This window comes from Marmota flaviventris, chromosome 11 (genome assembly GCF_047511675.1).
Source record: "Marmota flaviventris isolate mMarFla1 chromosome 11, mMarFla1.hap1, whole genome shotgun sequence".
NCBI classification, from domain to species: Eukaryota; Metazoa; Chordata; class Mammalia; order Rodentia; family Sciuridae; genus Marmota; species Marmota flaviventris.
In genome coordinates this window covers 5,811,976-5,839,052 of record NC_092508.1, presented here as the reverse complement: position 1 = coordinate 5,839,052, position 27,077 = coordinate 5,811,976, and the positions used below count along the sequence as shown (strand labels likewise).

Sequence of the window (27,077 nt, the reverse complement as noted above, 5' to 3'; positions counted from 1 at the left end):
TCTTTGTATGTTCTTGAGCTGGGCTGTCACTCAGCGGCGGGTGCTGAGCTGGTTTGGAGACTGGTGGACACACATGCATCCTTCAGGTTTAATTCTGGAAAAGCGTTGTCCCCAGACCCAAAGGTGATGCCGGCCATTTTTAAAAATTAGCAAGTGAGCACAGGTGACCTAGAGTTTCAGGGCCCTGGGACCAGGGCTAACTGAGAACAGCCAGGCTGCGGGCCCCGCAGCCCGTGGGCTCGGCCCTGACTCTGTTCTGATGTCCTTCCTTGGCAGTTGGTCGATGTCTTCTTCTTCCTGTTCCTCTTTGCCGTGTGGATGGTGGCCTTTGGGGTGGCCAGGCAAGGGATCCTGAGGCAAAACGAGCAGCGCTGGAGGTGGATCTTCCGCTCGGTCATCTACGAGCCCTACCTGGCCATGTTCGGCCAGGTGCCCAGCGATGTGGATGGTAAGCCGACGTGGCTCAGGTGGAGATGGGGCTGGGAGGAGGCTAGCGGGAGGCAGCCTCCGGGGCTGATCCTGACCGCAGTTCCATGTGTTCACTGAGCGGGGGCCAGAGCGACGGACTGAAAAAACAATCCCCAAACCTGCTCTTTACTCCTAAGCAGGATTCTCCCTTGTCCCCAGCGTCTCACTTTTCAAACCTTTTGAAGAATGATTTCAGAGTAACGTGGCGGCTGGAGGAACCCCGCTCACGAGCTGTGCTTTCCTACAACAGGGTAACGGGGCACCTATTTGTTTCAAAAAGAGCAATGTTGAGAAATTTGCTCTGAACCTGGAATTTGAACTTTTACATCAGCCCAGTGCCAGCTGGTTTGGGGAGGCAGCGGTGGTGGCCCGGTGGCTTAATTCGCCCATACCCAGCGCATGCGAGCAGAGCAGGGCGTGTGCTGGTGCTGGCAGTGAACTGTGTGAAGCATCTTTATGGTGCTGACATCAGCCCAGCCATCATTTCCTGTCTGCCCGCCATAGATGATGCTGACGGCCTCTTGGAGCCAGCGCCTGCCCTGATTGGTGGCACCTCTCGGTGTCCTGTGGCTCTCTCTTCTTCAGTCTCTCCGGCCCCCTGTGCTGGAGCCTCTTCCAGGACGTTAGAAACACGGTTCTTCCTCCTCTTCGTCATTATTATCCCGTCTGCTCGCCGTTCTTGCTGTTTCCCATAAGCCATTGCGTTTGTCCTCGGGATGGTCCTCCATGTTGGTGTTTTGGTCCCACTTGGGAGCATACATGGTGGCCAGTGGGGCAGCAATCTCGGCTTTTAGTGTGCTGTTTTGCCCTTTTGGGGGCGACTCCATCTTTCTGTCTCAGTCTCCCCACCATGAGCTCAGCTGTGCACCCCAGAACCTCATGTCATTCTTGACCCTCTTCTGAGTCCACCCCAACATCCATGTCCTCAGCTGGCTGTGTGGACTTTGTCTCTAAGATGCTTTGACATCCTGCTGCGTCCCCGCCCCCAGCCCAACCTAAGCATCCCATTCTGTCTGCCTGCACCCTCCTCCCAACCTCCCAGCTCCCTCTCTGGCTCCCCCCCATCCACGCTGCAGCCAGATGAGGAGAGTCTGATGTGTTGTCCCCTGCTTAAAACAGTCTGATGGCTTCCTGCTGTTTTAGTGTAAAAATTAAAAAAGAAAAAAAAAGTGTGTCCGGTCGCTGGGCATCTGGCTCTCTCGTTTTGGGAGGGATGATGTCTTCAGTGATGCCCACGCGGCAGGCCCTTGGCTCTGTTGGGACGCCCTGGGCACCTGCTCCTCCCGTTCGTCCCCGTGGCTGGCTCCTGCCCAGCCTTCTGCTCTCAGCTCAGAGACCCTTCCCTCTGGGTGGACTGCCCCCGTCTGTGGCCTCAGAGCCCCTGTGCGTGTCTCACCGGCTGCACCTCTAGCTCTGTGCCTGGGTACCCGCTGACCCGTGGAGGCCATGGGGCATGTGCCCTTGCTTTATCTTGACCTCAGTGAAGTCCCTAAGGAGTAGGGAGGTAGCTCAGGAAGCATGGAGTGGAGGGACAGGTGACTCTGAGGTGTGTCCCTTGCTTGGATTTCCATGACCGTGTCCTGGGTCCCCGGTGTGCCAGGGCCCTGGGTCCTCCGGAGGGGCCTCACTGGGCCTTTGGTTCCACCCGCTCAGGTACCACGTACGACTTCGCCCACTGCACCTTCACCGGCAACGAGTCCAAGCCGCTGTGCGTGGAGCTGGACGAGCACAGCCTGCCCCGCTTCCCCGAGTGGGTCACCATCCCCCTGGTGTGCATCTACATGCTGTCCACCAACATCCTGCTCGTCAACCTGCTGGTCGCCATGTTCGGGTATGTGCCCACCCCGCGCCGGGCAGGCCAGGAGGGCCGTGAGCGCCGCAGCCAAGGGCCTCCCCGGAGGGGCTGAGAGCAGGGTCTTCAGGGCTGGGGCCTTAAAGGGACCGTACTTAAAGCACCGTTAGGAGCTGAGCCTTAAGTTGACGCCAGTGGTGAGCACCTCCAGCCACCTGTGACAAATGGAGGCCCGGTGTTCAGCATCCATGAGCAGTGTCCCCGGGCGCCCAGATGCCGGCACCACGGTGACCCCGGGGGCAGCTCTGCTCCGCTCCGAGGTTGCTTGTGCTCTATGGGACTCGCTGGTGTAGATTCTAGCGTTTACAGGAGCTCAGTTGCTGCTTTAAACGGTTCAGTTTAAATGGGAGTTCAGGGAGTGGAGCCCGGAGAGCGTCTTCTCTGGGGCGCATGTCTGATGAGGCTGAGAGGGACCTGCCAGGACCTGACCATGTCTTTATTGGCTTAGGCAGTTCTCCTTCATACACTTAGAAAACGCTGTTGTGCATTCACCCTTCATCTTCCCAGAGGGTTTCAGAGTCCCCTGTGGTGGTGTCAGTGGGGGGACTTGTCCCTTTAGGGTAGGTGGTATTTCAGCCACACCAGTTCAGACGTTTACAAACAAATACACAGATTTAACAGATTATTTATTACAGCTTGATGTGGATCAGAACCCTTCAGTCAAAACCAGAAACCCAGAAGCTATGAATGACAAACTAAATAAACACATTTAGTTTCATAAAACAATTTTTTTTTAAGATAAAAGAGAGCTGAAACGAAGTGGTAAAGACAGACTGGGGAGAATGTTTTTGATGCATATGGTGGACAAAGGCTTTTAATTCCTAATAAAGGAAGAACTCCTGAATTTATAGAAAGATGATCCCAGAGAAAAACTGCTAGAGACAATGACCGTGCAGTTCAGAGGAGGGAAATTCAGGTAGCTAAACGCATGTGAAAAGGAGCTCGACCCTCTGGGAGGGAAAGTTCAGATGAAGACAGATGCCGCTCTTGCACTATGGGATGGGCGGAAGTTGAAGGGAGCCTGTGGTGTCACAGACGGCTGCGAAGTGACATTGCTGCTGGGGCACACATAGCCACCAAGTCTTTGGAAAGTAATCTGATCATAGCTACTAAAGGGAAAAACACACAGACCTTTAATCAAACCTTCTCACACCTGGGAATCTGACAGAGGTGCATACAAAGGTGTTTCCTGGGTCATTTTTAATACCTGTCGGTAGGGGAATGATTGAATAAAGCGTCTTTTATCGGTACTATAGAACATTATGCAATCCTTAAAAAGATAAAGTAAGTTCTGTGTTTATTGAAGGATGGCATTTTTAATATAAAAAACAAATTGCAGACTAGTTTTAGGGTGTACTCTTATTTTCTAATCACTAACACTAATATCTTAAAACTTCAGTTATACATTTCACTTGTTACAACCACATATTGCTTTTTAATTTAGAAAGAGAACGAGGACAGTCAGTTGCTACACAGAGGCCTGAGGCTGTGAGAGGTACAGACTACACAGGAGGGTCACCTGCTCTGTTTGTCAGGGGCAGGCACATCTACGTGGGACATGTGCCTCTGGGGACATCACACGGAGTGGCCTTCTGGTCTCCCATGGTCCAGTGCATCCCTTGCTCTGCTTAGAACCCTCGAAGGATTTTATTTTAATTCCAGTCTCCTCACTCCCCCAGGGGGCTGTGTGACTTGACCCTGGAACACACCTTCAGGTCCCCTGCTGTCCGGTCTGCCCCCCAGGAAGGCCCCCTGTTCCTCCCTAAGTGGGGCCACCTGCTCGGCGCGATGCTTTTGTGCAGGCTCTGTCCTCTCCTTTCTTTCCCTTCATGAGCTCAGCCTCCCTGATGTCCTCTTTCCTTTGTGGAGAGGGTCCTTAGACCACGAAGCACGTTTCTTCTGGACAGGAGGCTCCGAGGGTGGAGATTGCGCCTTGATCTCAGCCCTGGGACCTTGTGGGTTTGGTGAAGGAGGAGGACAGTGTCCTTTGCACGCCCTGTTCACTAATCAGCTAGTGGTCACGAGGCTGCTTCCTGGTGTGTCACTGCTGAGGAGCCTCGTGGTGAGCAGCAGTGCAGGAGCTCCGTCACAAAATGTACAGCATCTGCTCTGTGCACGTGCCTGGGCCACAGAGGCCATGTGGCCACTGGTGTCCCAAGTTCTCCCAGAGGGAATGTGCCACCCTTTCCCTCCCACTCGTGACTAGGGAGGGACTCAGGAACACAGAAGCTTCTCCCTCAGCAAGCCAGACAGTGTCACCGTGTCCAAATGATGTCTACACGTCAAAGGGGCCCACCGTCCCAGCCGGCAGAGACGTGGCAGGTGACAGGTAGCGATGTATCACAAGCAAGGGAAGAAGAGTGGGTCTCAAACCTGAGGAAGAGGGCGGTGGAGTGGGGCTTGGTGCTCTACAGTGACAACAGATTCCATTGAGCTTATCCTGGAGAGGTGCAGCAAAAACCGGAAGTGAATATATCTGCAGAAATTAAACACGAGGCTGTGACCCGTGAGTTGCACCAGCTCAGTTGGTCTCAGCATCTGTGTTGCAAATTGTTCACAAAAGCCGTTTACCAGGGCCTTGCCGTGTTTGTAATCCATTATCTACATCATGATCATGGATGGTAGGATTTGGAGTTCAGAGGGACGTGAGCCCAAACTGACACGGGTGGGTAAGGAGGTAAATCTGCAGCTCACATCTGGGCCAACCCCAGGGGTCTGGCTGGACTCGTCTCCTTCTGTGAGGCCCCAGCTGTGCCCTAGCGGTTCTTGCCCCTTTGGTGCTTCAGAGTGAGAGCCGGGGACCCCGTTCCTGGGAGTCCGGATTAGCCTGGCTTAACCCAGGGCCTTTTCCTATGTTACTCCCTGGCTTGAGAGCAGCTGGAGGGGCCATTGTGGTCCCTGGGCCAAGTCCTCAGAGCGCTGTTTCGGGTCACTTTTAATGTTGCTCAGGGCTTACTGTATGAGCTGTCCCTGACTGTGACCTCCTTTAAAAACTCTACCGTGCCCAAAGGCCACCTTATGAAGGCACTGTACACATACCTTTGAGTCACCCAGGCAGGCTGCAGGGCTCTCGGGACGGTATTCAGTGGCAAAGGAAATGGTTGCAAACATCTGTGATTATTTTACGTTAAAATGCTCTGTCCCAGGCCCTGTGTGGCTTATCAGAGGCGCGAAGTGAACTTGGAGTGGCCCTTGAAGCACTGTGTCCTGAAGGGGAACTCACCCACTGCGGCTCTGGCCAGGACCCATCAACCATGAGGTCTAGACTTATTTCCGAGAATGATTACTTACAAATCTTAGGAACAATATATGCTTATTATCAACATGCAGAAAAGTAGGAGGAAGAAAATAATCCCCCGTGTAGACTAAAGGCTTGCTGCTACTTCAACAACATGAGACCTTATGACATGATATTATATAATATGATATCATAGATATCGTTATGATACGTTATGACATAATCTGATCATCATGGAAAAGCTGTTTACAGGGGAGGGAGTCGTGACGTGAGAGGGAATATTGGCAGCAGAGCTGGTGTCAGCAGTGACCAAGTGGAGGAGCCGTGCTCAGAGGTCCTGGTACCCGGAGCCCAGAGAGCCGTCGGGGCTGGAGAAGCAGGGACGATGAGTGAGGCTGGGAGGAGGTGGAGAGGTGGGCAGTGGATGCAGAAGTTTCTTTCAAAGACCCGGGCATTTCCTGCAGGTGAAGGAGATTTCCTGGGCCTCCACACAGGTGCGTGGCGCCATCTTGGTTGTGATAGCAACACTATGGACTAAGTTGAATTATCACTTAAAATCCAGTGAGTTGACATTGTTGGTGCCACTCCCTGCTGGGGCTGCTGGCTTCCTGCCGGCCCCTCCCCTCTCATCTTGGGATAATCACACTTATTTCCTCTTATCAGCCACATCCTCTCGGATCTTACCCAACCCACTTCACATCCACCCACACCCTTGCCTATCCCTAATATAAAGTCACTTCATTTCAAAAATAGTGAAACTAGGACATCTTCACCATTTTCCCTGACTGTTGCTCAGTTGCCTTTAAGTTTCAGAAAAGATGGCGTATTCTTTTTTCCCAATCCCCACGTGATAATTGTGCATGTTTGTGGGCACAGTGTGATGTTTCACTACGTGTACATGGTGTGTAGTGATCACTCAGGATAATTAGCATATCCAGTTTCTTGATGTTGGTAAAACAAGTTCCTCTCTTTGGTTATTTTGAAACACACTGTTAATGGGAATGAGAGGGAACCGGATGTGTCAACTGCCCCCCACACAGCTGGAGGGCGCATAGGTGGCCCCCAGGCGTGGGGCAGTACTGGATAGAAATGGTGGCTGGGCTGCCCAGGAAGGTTGGGATCAGCTGGGAGCTGGGAGGGGTGTCCACTAAGCCACGTCCAGCTGACCCACTTCTTGTGCTTCGGGTTATCCTGAGGTCCTGCCATGGGATCAGCATCTACTCTTTCTCTGTGAATTTTGCACAGACTTTGCATTCTGGTGTAATCAGTCTTTCTATTCTGGTTTTACTACCAAATGGCTTTCATTACTGAAATGTTAATTTTTTTAATCATTTTAACATCTGTTGTACAAGTTCTCATTATTCCTATTCCAAGCTTTCCTGGCTGTTCTTGTGTATTTAATTGTGTGGAGAAGCTCAAAGCCCATCTTGCAAATCTTTTCTTTTTCCTTCCAAAAGGAAAAAAAAAATCTTGTGCATTTTACTGTGAGGATGCTGACTTTTTAGAATCATTTAGGAGAAGTCGGCCTTACTCTCTAGAGAGAATAGTTGATCTCTGTGTATTCAACTATATACAGTCCTCAGTAAAGTCACCTGGGTTTCTCGTGGGTCTGGCAGAGTTTTGTTGATTTATTTCCAGCCCCTTTATGGTTCTGAACAGAATTGCTATTATGTTTTTTCCAGTGGCTACTTTCTGATGTGTAGGAAGGCTATTAACGCTCTGCTTATTTCTTTTAGAACAAGTCTTCTTCCTGAACTGTCTCTTGTTTCTTTTCTTTTTATCACATTCTGGAAGTTTCTTCTTATTCCCTATTTATTAAGCTCCTTTCTCCTTCTCTCTTTCCTAATCAGAAAAGGGTGTTGGGCATGGCCAGAAGACTTTCTAGCAACATTGGAATCATATTTTCCTTTTGGTCTAGTGTTATGATGTATTATACAAATGATAAATCATAGAACTGTTCTGAATATTTAGCCATCTTTCCACCCTGTGGTCACGGCATATTATTCTTTTAACATACTTCTGGGTTTCGTTATGCACAAGGCTCTCTGAATTCTACGTGTCTGTTGTCTGTTAGGGACATTTCCAGGCTCAGTGGATTTCTAAGAATTTGGCCTTCTGTGGGGTTTTCGCTTCCTTTTCCTGCCCTGCTCAGCTGGTCTCAGCAGTTGACTTTGGTCATCTCTGCTCACCTCCAGCCAACAGAAGGGTTACCACGGGCAGGACGCTCAAGGTCACAGGCGCCATGGGACATGTGGCATTGAAGGGAAAATGGCAGGCTGGGGTCAGCGGTTGGCGGGGAGACAGGAACCATCCGTCGGGCGTGGCTGGTCCCTAGGCCACTCTTACACGTGTGTGGCCCTGGGGTGTGGTGTGCGCGTGCTGGCACCAGAAAGCCCTTCTCTGTGAGTACCCTTTGTCCTCTACAGGTATGACAGTAACGGCTAAACAATATATAAATTACTTGAGCAAAGCAGTGCCCAACTATCAGCCACCCCAGGGGGACCCTGTTCTGTGTGGTTCCAGCTGGAACTGACTGGGGGCTGTGGAAGCTGCCTTCATACCGGGAAGGTGGACCTCAGTGTCTAGGCCAGCTTCCGCAAGGCCAACTAGGGCCCGTGGGGTTTGAGCAGAGACGCTCTTGGGATTGACATCCAGGCCTCTGCTAGCTCAGCCTTACCCAGTGGGAAGCCGAAGCAGGTTGTTACCATTTATGTGGGAAAGGGTGCTGGTTCTGGGATTTACACGTTCCTCTGAGTGCTGCTGTTACAAGACGTCCTTGGAGGTTTCTCCCAAGGAGGAAATGACCCAATGACATGTGAGGCAGAGCTCTTCCAAAAGGAGAATGGAACAAATGCAAAGCCATGTTTTTCAGGCCCTGGGTCAGGGGTGCAGACCTGCTCTGTCTGGGCAGCTGGGGTCTCTGCTTTGTTCCAAGCACCCAAAGAAGCAGTGCCCAGTGAACCTGCACCCATTTGGTCCCTCTACTCCTCTTGGCCATTCTTAACTCAAGGATGGTAAAAAAAAAAACAAACAAACAGGTGAGGGGCTGGACTGGACCCTGGTTACGGTTTGCCAACCCCTCCTCCTGCAGCTCTAGAAGGTGCCCGATGTTTTAACTGACCCCCAGTGACCAGGTAAGCCACAGCGCCGTCTCTTCCTGTGTGGCCCTTCCTGGTAGCAGCTCTATTCTGAGCCCTAAGAAAGGGAGGGAGGCCCACCTGCCAGAGAGGCCAGGGCCCTACTGGAAGCTGCAGAAAACGTGCCTCCCTTCAGCCGGACTCGTGAATTTCTTTCAGATAAAACCTCTGCAGACAGCATCTGACCCATCGAAGCAGATGCAGACCTTTTTCGTGTGCGTTGGTGTTTGGGCAGTCAGTATAATCCATTCTGGATGAGATAGGTCAAATTTTAAGATGTTTTTAGGGACAATAACTTGGGCCAGTTGTTTGGCACAAAGTCTGAAACTGTGATTTCTGGAAAGTTCTCAGGCTGGATGTCATTAACTTGGGAGGTGCCATGGATCTGTCTTACTGCAGCAGCAGCAGCAGCCGTACACGGTGTCCTTTGTGGGCATCAGAACCAGAGAAGGCGGGTAGCGCAGCTTGGTATTAGCTTCCCAGCAGCCTGACCTACATTCGGAAGAAGTGCAAGGCTGACTCTTGGATTCAGTGTGCTGTGCTATGACAGAGCACGGAACTGTCTGTCTTCCACCTAAAAAAATCTACCACATAAGGTTGGTGTGAAGATCAGTCAAGTGACCATTTTATAGGCCAGGCATAGGAGCTTTCACATAGTAGGTGTTCAGTAAACACAAACTCCTTACCCTTAAAGATCTCACACTGAGTGTAAGACACTTGGAAAGCAGAAAAGAGGAGAAAGGACACCAGAGGTAGTGCTGGAGATGCCCCTGGCTGGGGACAGGCCCCTTTCTCCCTGTGTGTGATTTTCATAGATGAGGTGGTAAGAACAAGTTCAAGGCTAGTCATTGTCCCTTACATGAATTGTGCAAACAGCTCTATAAACACAATCTTCAAAGCTGCTTGAAGAATCTTATTGATAAGCTTATCTCACAATATACTTTCTTACACCAGGTGGTTCATTTCTGCTGGTCAGGGACGAGGACAGCGGTCACCTGCAGTGCCGTGGCCAATACCCCTGTGTGTGTATAGCCATTGTCATGTTTTTTTCCTTGGTATCTCCTTCTTAGGTTAAATTCCCAGAAGTGAAGTCCCTGGGTCAAAGGGAAGGTCATTTTTAACAGTCTTGATAAATGCTTCAAACCCTTTCTCCAGACTGCTTGCATCAGGCATGTTTAAGGGGGGCAAATTATTCCTAAGGGGTCGACATTCTGGGCCTCTTTAGCTAACACAATAGCAAACAAGTGGAAAAAGAGAATCCTTGAAAGATCTTGAAGTTAAAGTGATTTCAAAGTTCATTGAACATGTTTTTGTGATTAGCAAAGAACAAAGCAACAGCTAGACACTCTGGGGGCCAGCGTGGACTGAAGGTGGCCTGGTGGCAGGTCACCTGGTCCTCGTGTCAGCGTGGACTGTGTCCCGTCTGGGCTTTGGCAGTGGTGGGAGTTGTTTAATGTCACTGTTACGGGGTTCGGGATGGTGGACACGTGCCGACGCTAAGACTTGCCTTTCCCCCTCCGGCCAGCTACACGGTGGGCACCGTCCAGGAGAACAATGACCAGGTCTGGAAGTTCCAGAGGTACTTCCTGGTGCAGGAGTACTGCAGCCGCCTCAACATCCCCTTCCCCTTCGTCGTCTTTGCCTACTTCTACATGGTGGTGAAGAAGTGCTTCAAGTGCTGCTGCAAGGAGAGGAGCGCGGGATCCTCCGCCTGCTGTGAGTGGCTCAGCCTCAGGGCTTGGGTTCAGGGAGGGACCCAGCGGGGAACGTGGGGTCCACATCACAACAGGAGGGATTCTCAGTTCCCCACTCAAATTAGCACACCTCTAAAGATGAGGCATGGGAAGATTGGGAAGGCATTATGGATCTGCTGGGTAGCCTTATTTGGGGGGAATAACTTTTGGACAGACATAATCATAACATAAATAGTATGTTAATTAAATAGGTAAAACAATTGAACTGACTAAATAGGATATTGAACTAGCAGAGTTCATGGGATAGTATCAAACTGTGACTTTGGTTTTGCATTTCATTGGTACACGAAATTCATAGCCCTGGCTTTAGTAGGGTGCATGACTTTTTGGGTTGCTTATCTTTGTCAGCTTTCCATCACTGTAATGAACTACCTGAGGCAATTAACTTATGAAGAAGAAAGGTTTATGTAGCTCACAGTTCTGGAGGTTCCATTCCAAGATTGGGTGGCTCCATTACTTTGGGCCTGGCGGGAGCACTGGGTGGGCAACGTCAAGGAGCACATGGTGGAACAAATGCCTTACATCAGGAGCCAGGAAGCAGGAGTGATTCAGAGACGGGTGGGTCATCCCCTTGAAGGGCGAGTTCCCAGTGACCTAGGCCCCACCTATCAGAGGTATCCCCACCTCCCAACAGTGCTGCCTAGCTCTGAGGGTCTTGCTGGCTGGACATGGGGGCACCGGGCGCTGGCTTCTTTGGCACTGGTCTCTTCAGCAGCCGAGCCCTCGTTGGCTGTACCTGGAGAGCCTTTTTCTATTCTTGCCTGGCCGCCTTGCAAAATTTCCAAGTCTTTCTGTTCCTTTTTGTTCCTGATTCTGGCTGTAAGTCTGGCTGAAAGCAGCCAGAATGTCCGTGCTCCAGCCTGAGTGCATCTTCCCCGGCTGAGCCAGTTCATCCCTTCCAGGCGTGGCCCCCCTCAAAGTCCCAGGGGAAGACAAACACGCAGAGTCCTTGCTGTGGTGTAACAAGGGTGGCCTCTAGTCTGTCCCAGGACAGCCCCCCTCCCATGTGAAGCTCTGTCTTCGCAGCCCACTGTCTGTCCACATCACTCTGGTTTTCTGAACACCCACCAGAATTGCCCGCTCCCCCGGACCCCTCCAGACTCCCCTGTAGGCCACATCCGAGGGCTGTCCCTCACCTTCAGGTGTGACCAGGCAGTGGCCGCCCCTCCTCACTGGCTTCCTGTCACTCTGAATGTCTGAGGCTGAACCCCAAAAGCTTTATTCATCCCGGTGGTGGTGGGTCTAGTCAAGATGGGGCAGCCCCACGGCTTTGGGCCTCTGTCCAGGGCCCTGGGTGGCTCTGCAGGGACCGTGTGGTGGAGAGGACCACTTACATGGTGAACCAGGAAACAGCGCCTGGGACTGGGGTGCACACCCCCTCAAGTGCGTCCTCAGGACCTGAGGACCTTCCTCCATCTCTCTGCTCAGCTGTCCCTCCACCTCCCGACGGTGCCACCTGGGAGCCAGCCTGCAGGAAGGCGCAGTGCCACAGGCACCTGGGCTTGAGCACCCAGCATGGGGCCCCGCTGTCCCTCCTGGGTCCTCACACGCCCAGCCTGTGAAAGGAATTCTCAGCTCGCTGCCCTGTGCCCCACCTCTGAAGTCCACTGTCCCCATGAGTAGATTGAGGATCCGATTTTATTTCCATCATGGGAAAGGCCTCCCTGGGCAGGACCTGCGGGCGCCGCGGATGCCGTGGAAATGCACCGACTCGAATCCAGAATATGGCCTTTAGCAACTGGGGAAAGAAAGGAGCTCCTTGACCTGCATGAAGTTATGACTTATCCGGTCAGTCTAGTGGCCGTGGAGGAGGAAGGGTACCTTTCCCTCTCCCCGTCTTAGGTAGTGGCTGAGGCTCCTGGGAGAAAACACTGTCCAGCCACAGAAAAGCCCGGGCCTTTATTCCATATGGATTTCATGTGGCCCAGGAGCCTCCGGAGGAAGTGAAGGTCGGGAGAGACAAACTGGAGATTTATTTTTATAGTAGGGTTGATGAAGAGTGGAGGGTGTTAGGGAACAGGCTAGGGCCAGGGGTCTCATCTAAAGGGAATGAACTGGGGGATGTGGCAGGGCCCATGGCTCAGCCTCCTCTCTGGGCCCTCAACCTCAGAGGCTGGGATGCCTCTCTCCTCCCCATGAGGAGGGCCCATCTCACCTGGGCCCTTAGGCCTGCTTCAGAAGTGAGTCAGAGGGTCCTGTCTTGGTTTATGACCTGCTTCGGGGGAGAAGGGTGAGGGAGAGTCAGAGAGAAGGTCCCACAGCCGCTGCTCCCTAAATCCCTCCAGCTTGAAATGCCTAATATGCAAGGTGCTGTACTGGGGCAGCCTGTCCTGACTCCCACCATCGCTTACCCAAGGGCTGGTGGAAATGTTCTCATAAAATGTCAAAGAGGGAGAATTCAAGTTAGAAATGGAAATCGCTGGGTTCACGTACTTTCCGAAAGCAAGAGCCTACCGACTTCTCTTCCCACCATTCTCTTTGGGAGAGTTTTTATGAAACCCAACCAACGTTTACTGAGGATCCGAATTTAAAGATAGACGAAGAACGAGGATGGATGGGAATTGTGGGTAGGCAAGAAAAGCTCAGCATGGGGGGCACACCCCATCAGCAAACAGGAATTGGGTACCCTAAGAGCAGAGCTGCAGCAGGAGGCACCTGGTCCTGCACACGGACCGACTTTGGTTCTGGGGGCACAGCCATGAAAGTGGCCCGTGGGGCTGGGCTCCTGGCCGAGGTCTCATGGGAGCCAAACCAGAGATGGGGCAGAGTACTGTGGGGAGCCTGTGGCACAGGGGGGAAGGGGGCCCAGGGGCATCAGTTCATCCAGTAGCTGGCGCTGTGGACACAGTGAAAGTGAGAGAGAGACTTTCTGTGCCCTCACCCAGGGCCCATAGACTAGGGGTTGGAAACGAAAACTAAAAAGCCTTAGTTGAAAAGCGTGGGAATTGCTCCTTTTGAAGAGTGAATGTGGGGGTGGGATAGCCCGTAAGGACCCTTAAGCCCTGCACTGCAGGGAAGACCTTCTAGAGGAAGGAATAGACAGGCCGAGACTCAGAGGAGGGATTGGAGTGGACAGGAAGAGGCGGGGCTGGGATGGGGCTGCAGTGAGGAGTGGTCAGAGGCAGGTCAGAGGTCAGAGGAAGTGGAGGGCTGTGGAGGCTAACATAAGGTCTATGCGTGTCCCCCAGCCAAGTTCTGGATCCCGCTGCCCCTCCCTGTGCCCCAGGCCCTGGTGCCCCAGTGCATCTTCCTGAATCCCAGAGGAAAAAATGTAGGCAAGAGACACAGCTAGAGATGGTGACAGGGTCACGGAGCGTGCCTTCCAAAACCTGGTGGTCACTGGGCCTGCTCTCTTCAGGTGACGTGAGCAGAGGACCTGCAGGCCTGCTCCGGGGCTGTCACGATCACCAGGGGACATTCTGCCTCTGAGTTCCCGATGCTCGGTCTTGTGACCTGGGAAGAGTAGCCCCTGAGGAGGGCAGGGGCAGATCCTAAGATCTTTCCTCCCCTGGGAGTACTGGTGGGGGGGAATGGTCTTCATTATAATGGAAAAAAACGGGCGTTGAGGACAATTCTTTCTGTATTTTTTATTGGTGCAAAATGGTTATACATAATGGTGGGATTTGTTGCCACACATTTGCGCATGCATGTGACCTGACGGTATTTCCCATCTCAGCTGAGGGCAGTCTGGACGGTGGAAATCTAAGGGAGAATCCAGTCTAAGCCACTGGAGGAACATGGTCAGCGTGTTCTGTCCTCTTCTTGGCTTTTTGCCGGGTGAGCTAGAGTTTCTCCCATTGCTGACTTGTTCCTGCTGCTAGGTGTGCGTCTCCAGTGGCTGCTGGATGTGTCGGGTCCTGTCCCTTCCTTGGTGTTAGGCAAAATGGTCGCTAGCTGCCCTCCCTGGGGTTCATGTTCCATATTGAGCAGAAAGTAAAAATGTGAATTTTACTAACCTAAACATGACAATTGATGACAACTAAGAAAAATTGAACTTGCCAAGAACCATAATTTTTTATAGTTTTTTTTTTACGTAGAAAAAGAGGCCAGATTTACATAAATATGGCCTTAAACATTGGTTTAACATATTTCAGGCTATCCCCAGAGCTCTGACCCCCTACAGACAGGCTTCCAGAATGTCAGTGTACCAATCACACTCCATAACGTCATGGTCACCTTTTATAGCAGCATTATCAAGGCACCAACTGTATCTTTGGGGATGTCATTTACTGTGACCCACAGGAAGTTGCCTTTCTGTAGGAAGGTGTGTTGACAGTTTGGAGAAATTGCTCTCTCTTCCCATAATTCTGCCTCAGAAAGCAAAGTGAGTCACTTCCCAATAAAAGAATGAAGAGTCTTAGCTGAGGGTGGGCATTGGAAGTCCTGGTGTGGAATCTCAGGGCACTAAGACCATATCCAAGTCTCTGGGGCACGTAATGACGTTCCCTGGGCTGATGTGGCTCTGTCTCGAAACCATTTCATAGACGAGCATCTGCAGGACCTGGGAGAGGACTGGGGGAACCAACACATGCCGTAGGGAGGCTTATTAAGTCTCTTTTATTTGTTTTCCTCAGTGAATTCAAATAAAAAACCAAGCAGTGGATACAGGTCGCAGTGAGGGTGACTGTGACTCAGTGTGAAGAGAAAGCAGTGTCTGCGTCTCGTGCTGTCCGGAAATGAGACGAACGGCCCCGAGAGGCAGTGAATGGCCCCCCAGCACCGGGATTCAGGGGGCCGAGGTGGGCAGAAGGGCTCTAGGGGATTAAGGTCCATTCTCCAGAGGTCCTCGGCACTCAGCCCAGGATCCGGGGAACCAGGAAAATCAGTGTGTCAGGAGACCCAGCAGCCCCCCGGTTGGGGCCAGGTTGAGAGAGCAAGATGAGAGCACCACCTTCCCCACGCGTGTCCAGCGCTTAAGCGCCACGTGAGCGCAGCGCGGAGTCCCGTCCCCCAACTGGCCCCAAGTGGGACAGAGCTTCAGCTCAAGGAAGCAAACAGATGGGCCAGAAACGGCCGATGTTGACGTGGCCCGTCCTGTGATGAGCCCCAGGGGAGTGTGACCGACCGCACAGTAAGCGGAGCACCTTTGTGAGCCGCGGGCATTCTGCTTCTTCCAGCAGTTCTTGTTCTCAGGAGGGAGCAAAGAGATAGAGGGAAGGGGAGTCCAGAGCAGGCCAGGGTCCTCTCCACCACAACGGCCAGCAAGGATGGAGAGCCAGTGTGCTGCTAGAGACGCCCAGGCCACCTGGTCCTGCCTGCTCATTTGCTTCTCGGAGATTCCAGAAACCACAGCATTCTGCCGTTGCCAGAGCCTCCTGTTGGCAACTCTCTTCCTCAACGTACTTTGCATTTGCCTCCAGATGATGGGGAAGTCATGGTTTAATTTTGAAATGGCCCTTCTTTGGAGGAAAGTGCAAGATTTGTCCAATAACTTTCAGGAAGGCTGAATCCAAACTTTCAGGTTTGGGAACACTTTAAAGTAATTAAAAAGTATGCTACTCAGTAATCGCATTTCTATAAAATATATATTTTTTGTGATTCAGATAGCAATCCATATTCATTACAGAACATTTGGAAAATACAGAAAATCACAAGTACAGATCAAGGGCACATGTAATCCCCCATTCAGAGATCAATATTTTCAGCATTCTGGCATTTATTCTATTACTCTCATGTGGATATGTAATTATAGAGTTATTCTATGCATATGCACTCTAATTGAATTTGTTTATTTACTAACATTACATGGTAAGCGTTTTCAATATCCATAAATTTAAAATATATAATAATTGTGAACTGTGGCTATATAATTAATTTAACCAATCCCTGGTTGTTAAACATATAGGTTGTTTTGACTCTTATTAGCATATGATATTATGATAAAGGATTTTATGCAATAATTTCCCAGCACATCATTAATTTTCTTTGCACATCATTAATGTTTTTTTCTAGAGTAACTCTAGAAATAATGATTTATAGAACCAGTTTTAGAAATCATTTCTAGAAAAGAAATTTCCAGATAAAGACTATGCATACTTTCAAGCTTGTGCATTGCCTGTCCCACCTCCAGCTTCTCATCCCATCACCCCAAAGGCTGTAGTAGTGTAGACTTTTCCATCCTGTGGGTGGCCTGCTTCTCCACATCCTTGCCAACACAGCACGTAGTCAATATTTTAGACCCTCCTAATTTTGCAGTGGGATCAGAGAAAATGCTATGTCCTCAGGCCAGCTAGCATTTCTTAAAGAGGTTGGTCATTTGTCATTCCTGTTCTCTGCCCACCCGTGGTCAGGAGCCTTGAACCTTTCTGGGTTGATTTTTAAGTATTTCTGTTGGGCTCCTGCATAGACTTTAGTTTGAAGAAATGACATTGCCAACTACTTTGCTAGGAAAAATACAATTGAAGAAAAATTGGGTAAGAATGACTTTGTAAAGTGAGTAATCAGCATCTAGAAATGAATTTGCTGTGGAGGATTTGCTTGAGTCCAGCCACTTGCATAGTGATCCTGTCTTTGGCCCTAATTAATTCTATTTCAATCCAGAAAGATATTATAATCCCTAAACTCTAATATAAGAATTAATACCTTTAAGTGGTAAGTTAAAAGTAAAAACTACATAAATCCAAGTGGCCACCTGCACAAACCTGTGCTTCCTGAATCCATGAGTTTACGAGGAGCTTTGATGTCCATTGTGGCATAGTACCTAAAACCTGGGTGGCATGATGACGTTTGCCTGACATCTGAAGGGCTCAGGCGCTTCAACAAGTTGAACTAAGAATCTTATGGGGACTTGCTCCAGGCCAGTTTGGCAGCATGCCCTGGCTTACAGGGAAAGGCCAGAGGTAAGGGGTTTCTTTGAGGTCCACTCCCGGACTGCATGCTTTGGAGGACAGGAACAGTGCCATGGGCTTATGTTCCTCTCCCTCAAAGCTCCCACCCTGTTTTTAGGTTGAGAATTAGTGAACACTATTAATTATTCAACTGAGTGGTTGAGTGTTGTAATGTCATCAAAATGGAAGAGGAGAACCAAATTCATCAGTGGGATGATTTTGCTGAGTCACAAAACACAAGAGACAGTGTCTGAGCAGATTCCTACTTAGACTATAGATGGCATTCTCACTTCATGCAGGCAGCGCCAATTCCTCAGTGTTACCGAGACATCATCCCTATTGCTCTGCTGCCGCGGCTAGTAAGTAGCAGTCACCAGTCGGCTGGTGCAGGACGAGTCTAATCCTCCTGGTTCCAGAGCCTCCCCAAATGCTTAGCAGGTGTTGATTTAGGAAGCAAGAGGAAAATGAAACAATTCAAACGTTTTTCTCTTCTTATTATTCAAGGTTTCAGAAATGAGGACAATGAGACTTTGGCCTGGGAGGGTGTCATGAAGGAGAATTATCTGGTCAAGATCAACACAAAGGCCAGCGACACCTCGGAGGAGTATGTCTGTCACTCATTTCCGCTCTGCAAGGCCCCTTTTGTATACGTAAGCTGGAGGGATGCAGGCAGCTTATGTGCATGCTCTGTAAGGCTCAGAAAAGCTTTACTGAGAAGCAATAGCACCCATAAAATATTATCCACCCCCTGCCTGGCTATCCTGATAGTCCTTCAGGGCCCTGGGGGAGGAAGAGGTATTTGGAGCATGGAACCAGGTACCAAGAGCCAGGCCTGCAGAAATTGCTTCCAGGAAGAACTCGGGCAATTGGCATTATCTTGCAGGGACAACTCACCTGTTTATCTCTGAGATGCAGAAGTACAGAGATTACAAAATGGAAACGTTTGGTTGATCTGATACAAGCTGTCCCTGAAAAGTCTTGACATCATTTTTGAATTGATGTCCCTGAGATCCACACACACAGTCACTACACATCTCCTAGATAAGCCCCAGCTCAGACTGTAGGTGTGCACAGAGTGTGTGCGTCCACAGAAGCATGCTCTGCTTATGAAGGTCAGCTGTCTTCCCTGACAGCTGCCACTCTTCCCAAGAGTTGAGAACATGCCTCAAATTTGCTCTAACAAAGTGTGAATAAATACAAGCACAACTAGTCCCTTAATCAGGTTGAACACAGCTCTCAGGAGGCAAGGGCAGCTCGCTCTTCTGAACAGCAAGGTAGGCGCCCAGAGGTGCTGGACTCTGAGATCTTGGGTGTGGAACTGGGGACAGACAACAGCAGAAGCAGCATTTATTTGCTGTCCTTCTGATTGGGGTGAGAAAGGAATTCTGACTCGTTTGGGTATTAGGAAGGAATTTAAAAAGGTAAATGCAGTGGACCCTTAATGGAGCTGAAAATGAAGAAGCTCCGGTCCCTGTCCTTGGAAAGACTCACACGGGGCCGAGGAGCCTTTCTCTCTCTCACTCCTCTCCTTTTCTCATTTCCTCACTTCTAGGATGAGGCATCGGTTTAAACAGCTGGATACAAAGGTACGGCTCTATTTGTAGTTTGGGGAGCTGGGCTTTTTTTTTTTTAATCTTTAATATCTTGGGATTTTCAACTAGAGGCAGTGGTCAGAAAACAAAAGAAGTTAATTATTTTTTAAAAAAATCAGATGCAACTATTTCATGCTCAGCTGTCTCCACTCACTGGGTAGAGCTGGGGGCTGCGGCTGGGGAATGGCCGCTCATGCTCCCGGACCCCATGGAGAGAACTTCTGAGTGCTGCTTTCAGGAACTCCAAGATGGCGTGCGTCTTTATCTTTCTCTCTCTGATGTGGAGGAGATGTAGGCCACTCCAGGGAAGCCCCAGGAGCATCTGGAAGGAGCTTTGCCCCCAGTCTGCCTCCTTACCTACCTGACTGGGAGGGACCTGCCAGCCCGTGGGCACACGTGGGGACACACGGGCGGCAGCCGGCCAGGCTGAGCCTCAGCAGGAGCTGGAGTCGAGTCCTAAGTGCAGGATCCCTGCCAGGCTCTGAGGGGGAGATTTTGGGTATTTTACCCTGGTGCTTTGAAAATGGCATCTTGGATGGTGACATCTATGTACTCGCACGGTGTCGGGCCGTTTGAGAGCTGACGATACCCCATCTGGTTTGGCAGGACCCCCAGCACCCGGTAACCTGTTCACATAGGGGCTCAGTAGTGTTTGTGGAATGGAGGATGAAGAAGCGCCGTGGCCCAGCTCATCTGGAGAACTCTCTGTTCGTGATCCTTGTTGACTGATCTGTGTAGCTTCCCACCCTTTAAACCTCAGGGCTGTTCATGGGCCTCTCCTGTTGGCCCCCTTGGGGCACCTCGAAGACCCGCGTGGTGGTCTGAGCCTGGTGCTGGGTCTTCCTGCCTCTCGAGCTCTTCCGTCCCTCCCTGGAACGGTCTCTGTGTTGGAGTAACTACTCAGGCGGTGAGGTGGTGGTGCTGACAGCTGAACGCATTGGTCACCATCTGGTTGTCCACTGCCGCACAACACCTGATTAGCCTATCGTGGTGTGGCTTCAGACAAGCATTTTCCTCATGGTGCTGTGGTCAGGAACTCGAGAAGGGCTCAGCTGGGCAGTTCTGCTTCCTGGGTCCCAGCTGGGTTTACTGGGCTGGGTCAGCCGATGGCCAGGCCAGAAGCTGGTACCCACCACATGGTGTCCCATTTGCTAAGGTCTCCATGTGGCTGGGTATGCCACAGCATGGGGTCCTGGAGCAGCCCCCTGCTTATGGGAGGGACCTGCCAGCCTGGCTTCTAAGAGTGAGAAAGCAAGCCTCCCGTGCTTCAGAGGCCAGGCCTGCACTGTCAGGGTGTCCCTTCCAGTACAGTGTCCCAGCAGCCATGGGTCACCAGAGTCAGGTGAGGGAGGAACAGCTGTGTCCCCTTGGTGTGGGAGTGGCCTGTACATACAGGAGAGTGGGCTGGTGGTGGCCATCTCTGGAGACTTTCTATCACACAGTAGCATGTCTTGTTGTAGCCACGTTGGTTTTCCTCAGGGTCTGGGAAGACCCCAAGTCATTAGAGCTGAGCACCTGTACACTGGTGATCATGCCAGGATGTGCCCCATGATTATAGTCGGAGGAGAGAGGAGAGCAAAGCTCTGCATGTTTTGAAGGAGTAGAGAAGACTATCAAGAAAACACATGAAAGACAGAATAGGAGATTGGATTCTAAGGTTGGGTATTTACATTAGACATTTATAGAACCTTCTATAATACCTGAATTTTTCCACATCACACATTTATATTTAAGTGTGTCATCTGCTGTATCTGCATGTGCACCACACGGCACAGAATGTTTTGCTGAGTACTTGCTATCTACCAGGCATTGGGCTGAGTCTCAAAGCAAACCTGGCCCCTGAATTTTATGAATTAATCCTTTATTAAACGGTTTGGGTAAAGGGGGATCATTTTCAAGTTGACTCATGTAGGAATAAATGGTAATATCAATGCTTGCAGATTCAGGCAGGCATTCAACAGCTTGCCTGGGAAGGAAGCAGGGTTGGGCAACTCTGAAGATCTAGGACAGAAGTGAGGATTGTTCTAAGAGCTAAGGAAGGACAGCAGTGGCCAGGAGAGTGGGGTGGAAGGATGTGGAGAGACTGGGATGATTGCATATGGAAATCCACTTGCTTCTGTGGAAAGTTGAATTTTACTTCCATGCAAAAGAAGGCTCTGAGGAGATTTAACACCAAGAGGAACGTGCCTGGGGTGCTCCTTCCCCCGGCACTGAGTTACAGCGAGGCTGCATGGGAAGGGCTTGGGCAATCTGGTGGGGCTGTCAAGGTGCTAGGCACTTGTCCAGGCCCTGGTGTTCGTAGAGACACTGTCTGTGTTAGTTAGTCGTTTTGTCTTTACTTATGGATTTTTTTGGGTGGAAAGCCAATTTAGGATTGTGATGAAGCTGCCCCACGCCACACCTCATCCAGACCCTCCTCTGGGACATGCACAGAGGGTGCCAGAAAGGAACATGGCCCGGGTCTTCTGAGAAACCCAGTGCCCTGGGGTCAGGAGAGTTGAGAGTGTTGGGGATACTGGACAAGCTGTCCAGACCCTCAGGTTGTTTGTGGAACTTGACCCCTAACCTGTGAGGTCACGGGGGGCGGTGGGTCTGAGCAGTGGGGTCATGGTGGTGGTGACCTGGGGAGTCACGGAGAAGTGAAAGCTGTCCCCATAAACACCTGAGCCAAGGATCTCTGTAGACCTTGAAGACGTGTCCCCCCCTGCATCCACCTGGATGGAGCTCAGCCCTTCTCTGGTTCCCCCCTTCAGCTAAAGCAGATGGGTTTGTTTCTAGGTTCTCTATACCAGGCATCTCATAGGTCTGGGCAGAATGGAGGCTGATCCCAGGAAGCCTCAGCTGCACAGCGCAGAGCCCGAGCTGCCTCGCTGCCTCTCCCCCTCCTCCCGTGTTGCCCTGACCCCCTTTCTTACTTCCTCCCCTGCCCCCCCACCCTGAACAGCAGAAGTCCCCTCCTTTCCACTGGCATAGTTTCAGGATCAGCTTTTGATGTTTTATTTCTTGAGCAAGGTTTTGGAGTCTTTTTTTCTTTTAAATTAGCTTTCTTTTAAAACGGTTTGATGGAGATGTCACTGACCTAGAAATTGTGTCTATTTACGGCAGATGGCTGGCTGCTTGATGCATGTGTGCCTTGTGAAATGATCACCGCCATCCAGCTCTTTCATGATTACTATGTGTGTGTGTGTATGGAGAGACTTAACGTAAGGCCTGCCTCTCGGCAATTTCACATACACCATAGAGTGTTGGTAACTAGTGCCCACATGCTGTCCAGCAGATCTGTAGCACTTCTGCATCTTGCATAACTAAACTTCATGCTGTTGGACCAACATCGCCCCATTTCCCTGACCCCAGGCCCTGGCCACCTCCCTTCAACTCTCTGCTTCTATGAGTTTGATTATTTTAGGTTCCTCATGAGAGTGAGATCATGTAGGTTTTATCTTTCTGTGTCTTGCTCATTTCACCAGGTGCAGTGCTCCCTGGCTCCATGCTCTGCTATTGCAGATGGCGGCATTTCCCTCCTTCCTTAAAGGCTGAAGACTTCTGCATTGTGCACATCCAGCACACTTTCTTTATGCTTTGATCTGCTAATTGTCAGGTTGTTTCATGATTTTGGCTATTGCTGAGATAATGCTGTAATGGACCTGGTAATGCAGACATCTCTTCATAACCCTGATTTCAAATTTTCGGAAACTTACCCAGAACTGGGATTGCTGGATCCTACGTAGTTCTGTCTTTAATGTTTTGAAGAACTTCCATGCTGTTCTCCAAATAGTGATACAATTTCTGTTCCCATCAACAGTGCACAAGGGGTTCCTCGTCTCCACATTCTCACCAATGTCTGTCTTTGTGACGATAGCCACCCTGCAGGTGTGAGGAGGCATCTCGTGTGGTTTTGATTTGCCTTTCCCTGGGGATTTGGATGCTGAGCACCTTTTCACATACCTGTCAGCCATTCAGATTGCTTGTTTGAAGACGTGTCTAGTTGCATGGGGTTTATTTGCATTTGTGCATGGATTTCCTTACAGATTTCGGGTGCTACCACTAATGGACACATGGTTTGCACATGTCCTCTTCCTGGATGCTGCCCTTCCTCTTGCTGACTTTCTTGTGCTGTGAAGAAGCTCTTGTCTGTAATGCACGTGTCTGTTTTTCCTTTTGTTCTGTGCTTTTGGGTCTGTATCCCAAAAACTCACTGCCCAGAAAAAAGATGTGGAGATTTCCCCACGCTTTCTCCCTGGAGCTTTACAATTTCAAGTCTTATGCTTCATTTAACTCTTTGATTCATTTTTAGTTGTTTTTTTAAACCCCAGTTTCATTCTTTTGCTTGTAGATACCCAGTTTCCCCAACATCATTTGATGAAGAGACTCCTCTTTGCCTTCTTGGTCTTCTTTTCAAAGATCCTTCGGCTACAAGTACATGGGTGTTTTTCTAGGTTCTCTATTCTGCCTCACGGGTTTATCTGTCTGTTTTTATGTCAGTCCCATACTGTGTTGATTATTTTAGCTTTGTAATGTATGCTGGAATTAGAAAGAATGTTGCCTCTGGCTTTGTTCTTGGGCAGAATTGCCTTGGCTACCTAGGGTATTTTGTGGTTCCATACAAGTTTCAGGCTTTTCCTCCATTTCTGTTAAAAAATGCTTTTGGGCTTTTGATATGGATTGCTTTGCAACTGTACTTTGAACAGTAGGGACATTTTAACACTATTTATTTTTCCAATCCATGAGCATGGGTTGCTTTTCCATTTGTTTGTATCTTTTAAATTTTCTTCATCAGTTATTTTAATATTTGGTGCACTAACTTAACTTTGGTTACCAAAGTCAACTCCTAGTTGTTTTATCCTTTTGGTTACTATGTAAATGATATTATTTTCCTAATATCCCTTTTGGACAGTTAATTCTTGGTGTATAGAAATGCTACTGGTTTTTGTATGGTGATTTTGTATCCTGAAATTTTATTGAATTTGTTAAATATTTCCAGCCTTTTTTTGGTAGAGTCTTAGGGTTGTCTACATATAATATCACCTGTAAATAGATTTGGATGACTTTTATTTCTTTTTCTTGCCTGATTGCTCTGGCTAGTACTTCTAATATTATTTTGAATAGCAGTGATGAGAGTGGACATCCTTGTCTTCCTTCAGATTTTAGAGGAAAAGCTTTTGTTTTCCCCCACTTAACATGGTATGGTATGTCTCTCCATCAGTCTTTGGAGAAATGTATGTTTCTATGTAGATACATAGATAATAGATATAGATATGCATCCCTTTTATTGTGTCACAGTAAATTCCTTCTATGCCTATTTTGTTGAATTTTTATCATGAAAGAATGTAAAAAAATTTGTTATCTACTGTTTCTGCATCTATTGAGCTTGATTATGTGGTTTTTGTCCTTCCTTCTGTTAATGTGGTTCATCACATTGATTAATTTTCATATGTTGAATCATCCTTATATCCCAGACATAAATATCACTGGGTGTATGATCCTTTCCATGTGCTCTTGAATTTAGTTTGCTAGTATTTTATTGAGGATTGTTGTGTCTTTATCACCAGGGATATGAATCTGTAGGTTTTTTTTCTTCTGTTGTCTTTGTCTGGCTTTGGTGCCAGGGTGATGCCTGCTTCAAACTCATCTCTTCTATTTTTTTTTTTGGAAGAGTTTAAGAAGGGCTGGTATGAATATCTGGTGGGATTCACTCATGAATCAATTTGTTCCTGGGCTTTTCTTCCTTAGAAGTTTTTTTTTTTTTAAATTTTTAATTTTTTTCTAGTTGTTGATAGCTCTTTATTTCATTTATTTATATGTGGTGCTGAGAATCGAACCCAGTGCCTCACCCATGCCAGGCAAGCGCACTACCGCTGAGCCCCAGCCCCAGCCCCATCGGTAGAAGGTTTTTGATACCGATTCAGCCTCCTTGTCTGACATTGGTTTGCTCAGGCCTTATGTTGCTTCTTGATTCAGCCTTGGAAGATTGTATGTGTCTTGAGAGCCCCAAGCTAAACTGAGGCTCAAGACCAGAACTGTTAGGAACCTGCACTAAAGGAAACGGTGAGACGCTGGGGGAGTGTTCACAGACAGCGCCTTGCAGGGACAGCCGATCGCACAGCTGTCTGACCTGTCACCAGGGAGCTCCTGACATGGGGGACTTGTGTGTGCCGGCAGAGGCTCTGTGGGTCTTTGCTGACCATTGCTCTGGGGATGGGAGCTGACTATTCTTTCCAGCATGGGGTCTGGGTTGAGGAAGCCCCATTTGAAGACAAATGGAAGGTGTGAATTCAAGATGCCACCACAATAGGAAATGAGTTTTTTCTTAGTCTGAAAGCTTATCAATTTTTTTAAAAAAACACACACCAAAATCTCTTTGTTTTGCTGATTCTTTTAAAACTGTTTTTCTGTTCCTCATTTCATTTATTTTGGTCTTGAAGTCTTCTGCTCTACTTTAAACAGCTTATTAAAGTCAATTAACTATTAAAAAAAATCTCCCATAGGATGAAAAAATTTCTCCATCTCATTATATCAGAAACAAAGTTACTTACAACTGACCTTAAGTATGTAAATAGAGATCTTACTGTGCCCTATTTTATTTTTATTTTTTGTCAGGTATCCATTAGTCCTTATGGTTTCTGTTTCTTCTTCTTCTTTTTCTAAGTTAAAAGAAGAGGTTATTACTGAAAATAAGTCCAGCTTAAAGAGAGATTCTTTAAGTGAATGGTATACCAAGTTACTAAGCCAGATGTATAGAAATAACATTATGAGGGGCTGGGGATGTGGCTCAAGCGGTAGCACGCTCGCCTGGCATGCACGGGGTGCTGGGTTCGATCCTCAATACCACATAAGAATAAAGTAAAGATATTGTGTCCACCTAAAACTAAAAAATAAATATTTAAAAAAGAAATAACATTATGACCATGAACTTTAATCAAAATACCAATGTGACATGTAATTTAAAATGACTTCATACATTTTGTGTAATAGAGTTGTGAAACATATGTGCATAAGTAATAATTTTATTACACTTTTTATTTAAATCATGTTTTAATGTTTAAACTATTTGTGGGTGTGTTTGGGGAGGAGACTTCATTGACAAAAATTTTGATTTATTAGTATCATCTCATATAATTTTATCAGTATTATACTTTCACAAAGCAAAACTACTAGTATCTGATGATATTTTAGTATAATATTACATATAACATTCTTATTTTTACATCTCACTCCTTTGTATCCTTGCAATCTGTTTTTTTTCTGTGAAGGAACCACTAGTGATTGGCATTTGAGTAAAGATAATATCAATTGGTTTACTAAAATTTATAAATTTCTAGTGCTATGATCTCAGAAAGTAAGCAATAAACAGGGTTTGAAATTTCATGTGCTACTCTCATTCTTCCCTAACCTAGATGTCTGGAATTTGCTTTCAGTGTATCTCTGTTTTATGGAAAAGCCATAGAGCAATCATTTAAAATTGAATGTTGGAAAATTCATCTTAAGAACATATTTTTTTTTTCCCTTTTCAAGCTTAATGATCTCAAGGGTCTTCTGAAAGAGATTGCTAATAAAATCAAATAAAATGGCATGAACGTGTGTGGAGAAAAATCTAATTATGTCAAGGTGAGTTGTTCTAATGGGTTTTTTCTTTGGTCTGAAAATTTATACTTTAAGACGATTTTAAAATCATGATAATAATTTCACTTGCTTTATGTTATGTTATCATATTTGAAAATAAAGCATTGTGCAAAAACCGAAAACCAAATAACTTAGGGCTACAGAGATGAGCATGTGGGAGCCTGTCCCCACGTGTCCCTGCCTACTGCTAGCTGTGGGGCACCAGTAGCCTTCGGGAGCTTTGAAAGTGCTTGCAGCCTATTCCGCTATTTGACATGAATTGAAACGCGGTCACGCTGTTCTAAGACTTGCTACTTTTTTCTCCCTTAACATTATATCGGAGATATCTTTATACATCAGCACCTAAGATGTACATATCTTGTAATTCATTATTGTCTTTCTTGATTTGGGATATATAAATGGAGGGTGATCGTGTTTTCTAGCTCAAAGTGCTTTCGTGTGGTAGTCAGGGGTTTTAGCAATAGCTCCTCTGCACGGTGAGGATGTGATTAGGGGAACTGGGAAGACGGAGCTCAAGGCTTTGCTCCAGGGTCTTACCATGTTCTCTAAGTATGTTTCCTGTTACCTGTCCAAACCCTGGGACCAAATG

General features: G+C 48.4%; 1 protein-coding gene across 1 annotated transcript in view; it reads left to right on the top strand.

The window, feature by feature from the left end:
- The window catches only part of Trpm8 (transient receptor potential cation channel subfamily M member 8), a 70,648-nt gene extending 44,217 nt beyond the window's left edge, over window positions 1–26,431 (top strand). Inside the window, exons 19-24 of the mRNA XM_027956199.2 lie at window positions 277–448; window positions 2,122–2,299; window positions 10,221–10,411; window positions 17,781–17,880; window positions 18,829–18,862; window positions 26,381–26,431. Coding sequence (XP_027812000.2) covers window positions 277–448; window positions 2,122–2,299; window positions 10,221–10,411; window positions 17,781–17,880; window positions 18,829–18,862; window positions 26,381–26,431 — 726 coding nt within the window. The remainder of the gene's footprint in view (window positions 1–276; window positions 449–2,121; window positions 2,300–10,220; window positions 10,412–17,780; window positions 17,881–18,828; window positions 18,863–26,380) is intronic.
- Window positions 26,432–27,077: the final 646 nt, after the last annotated feature.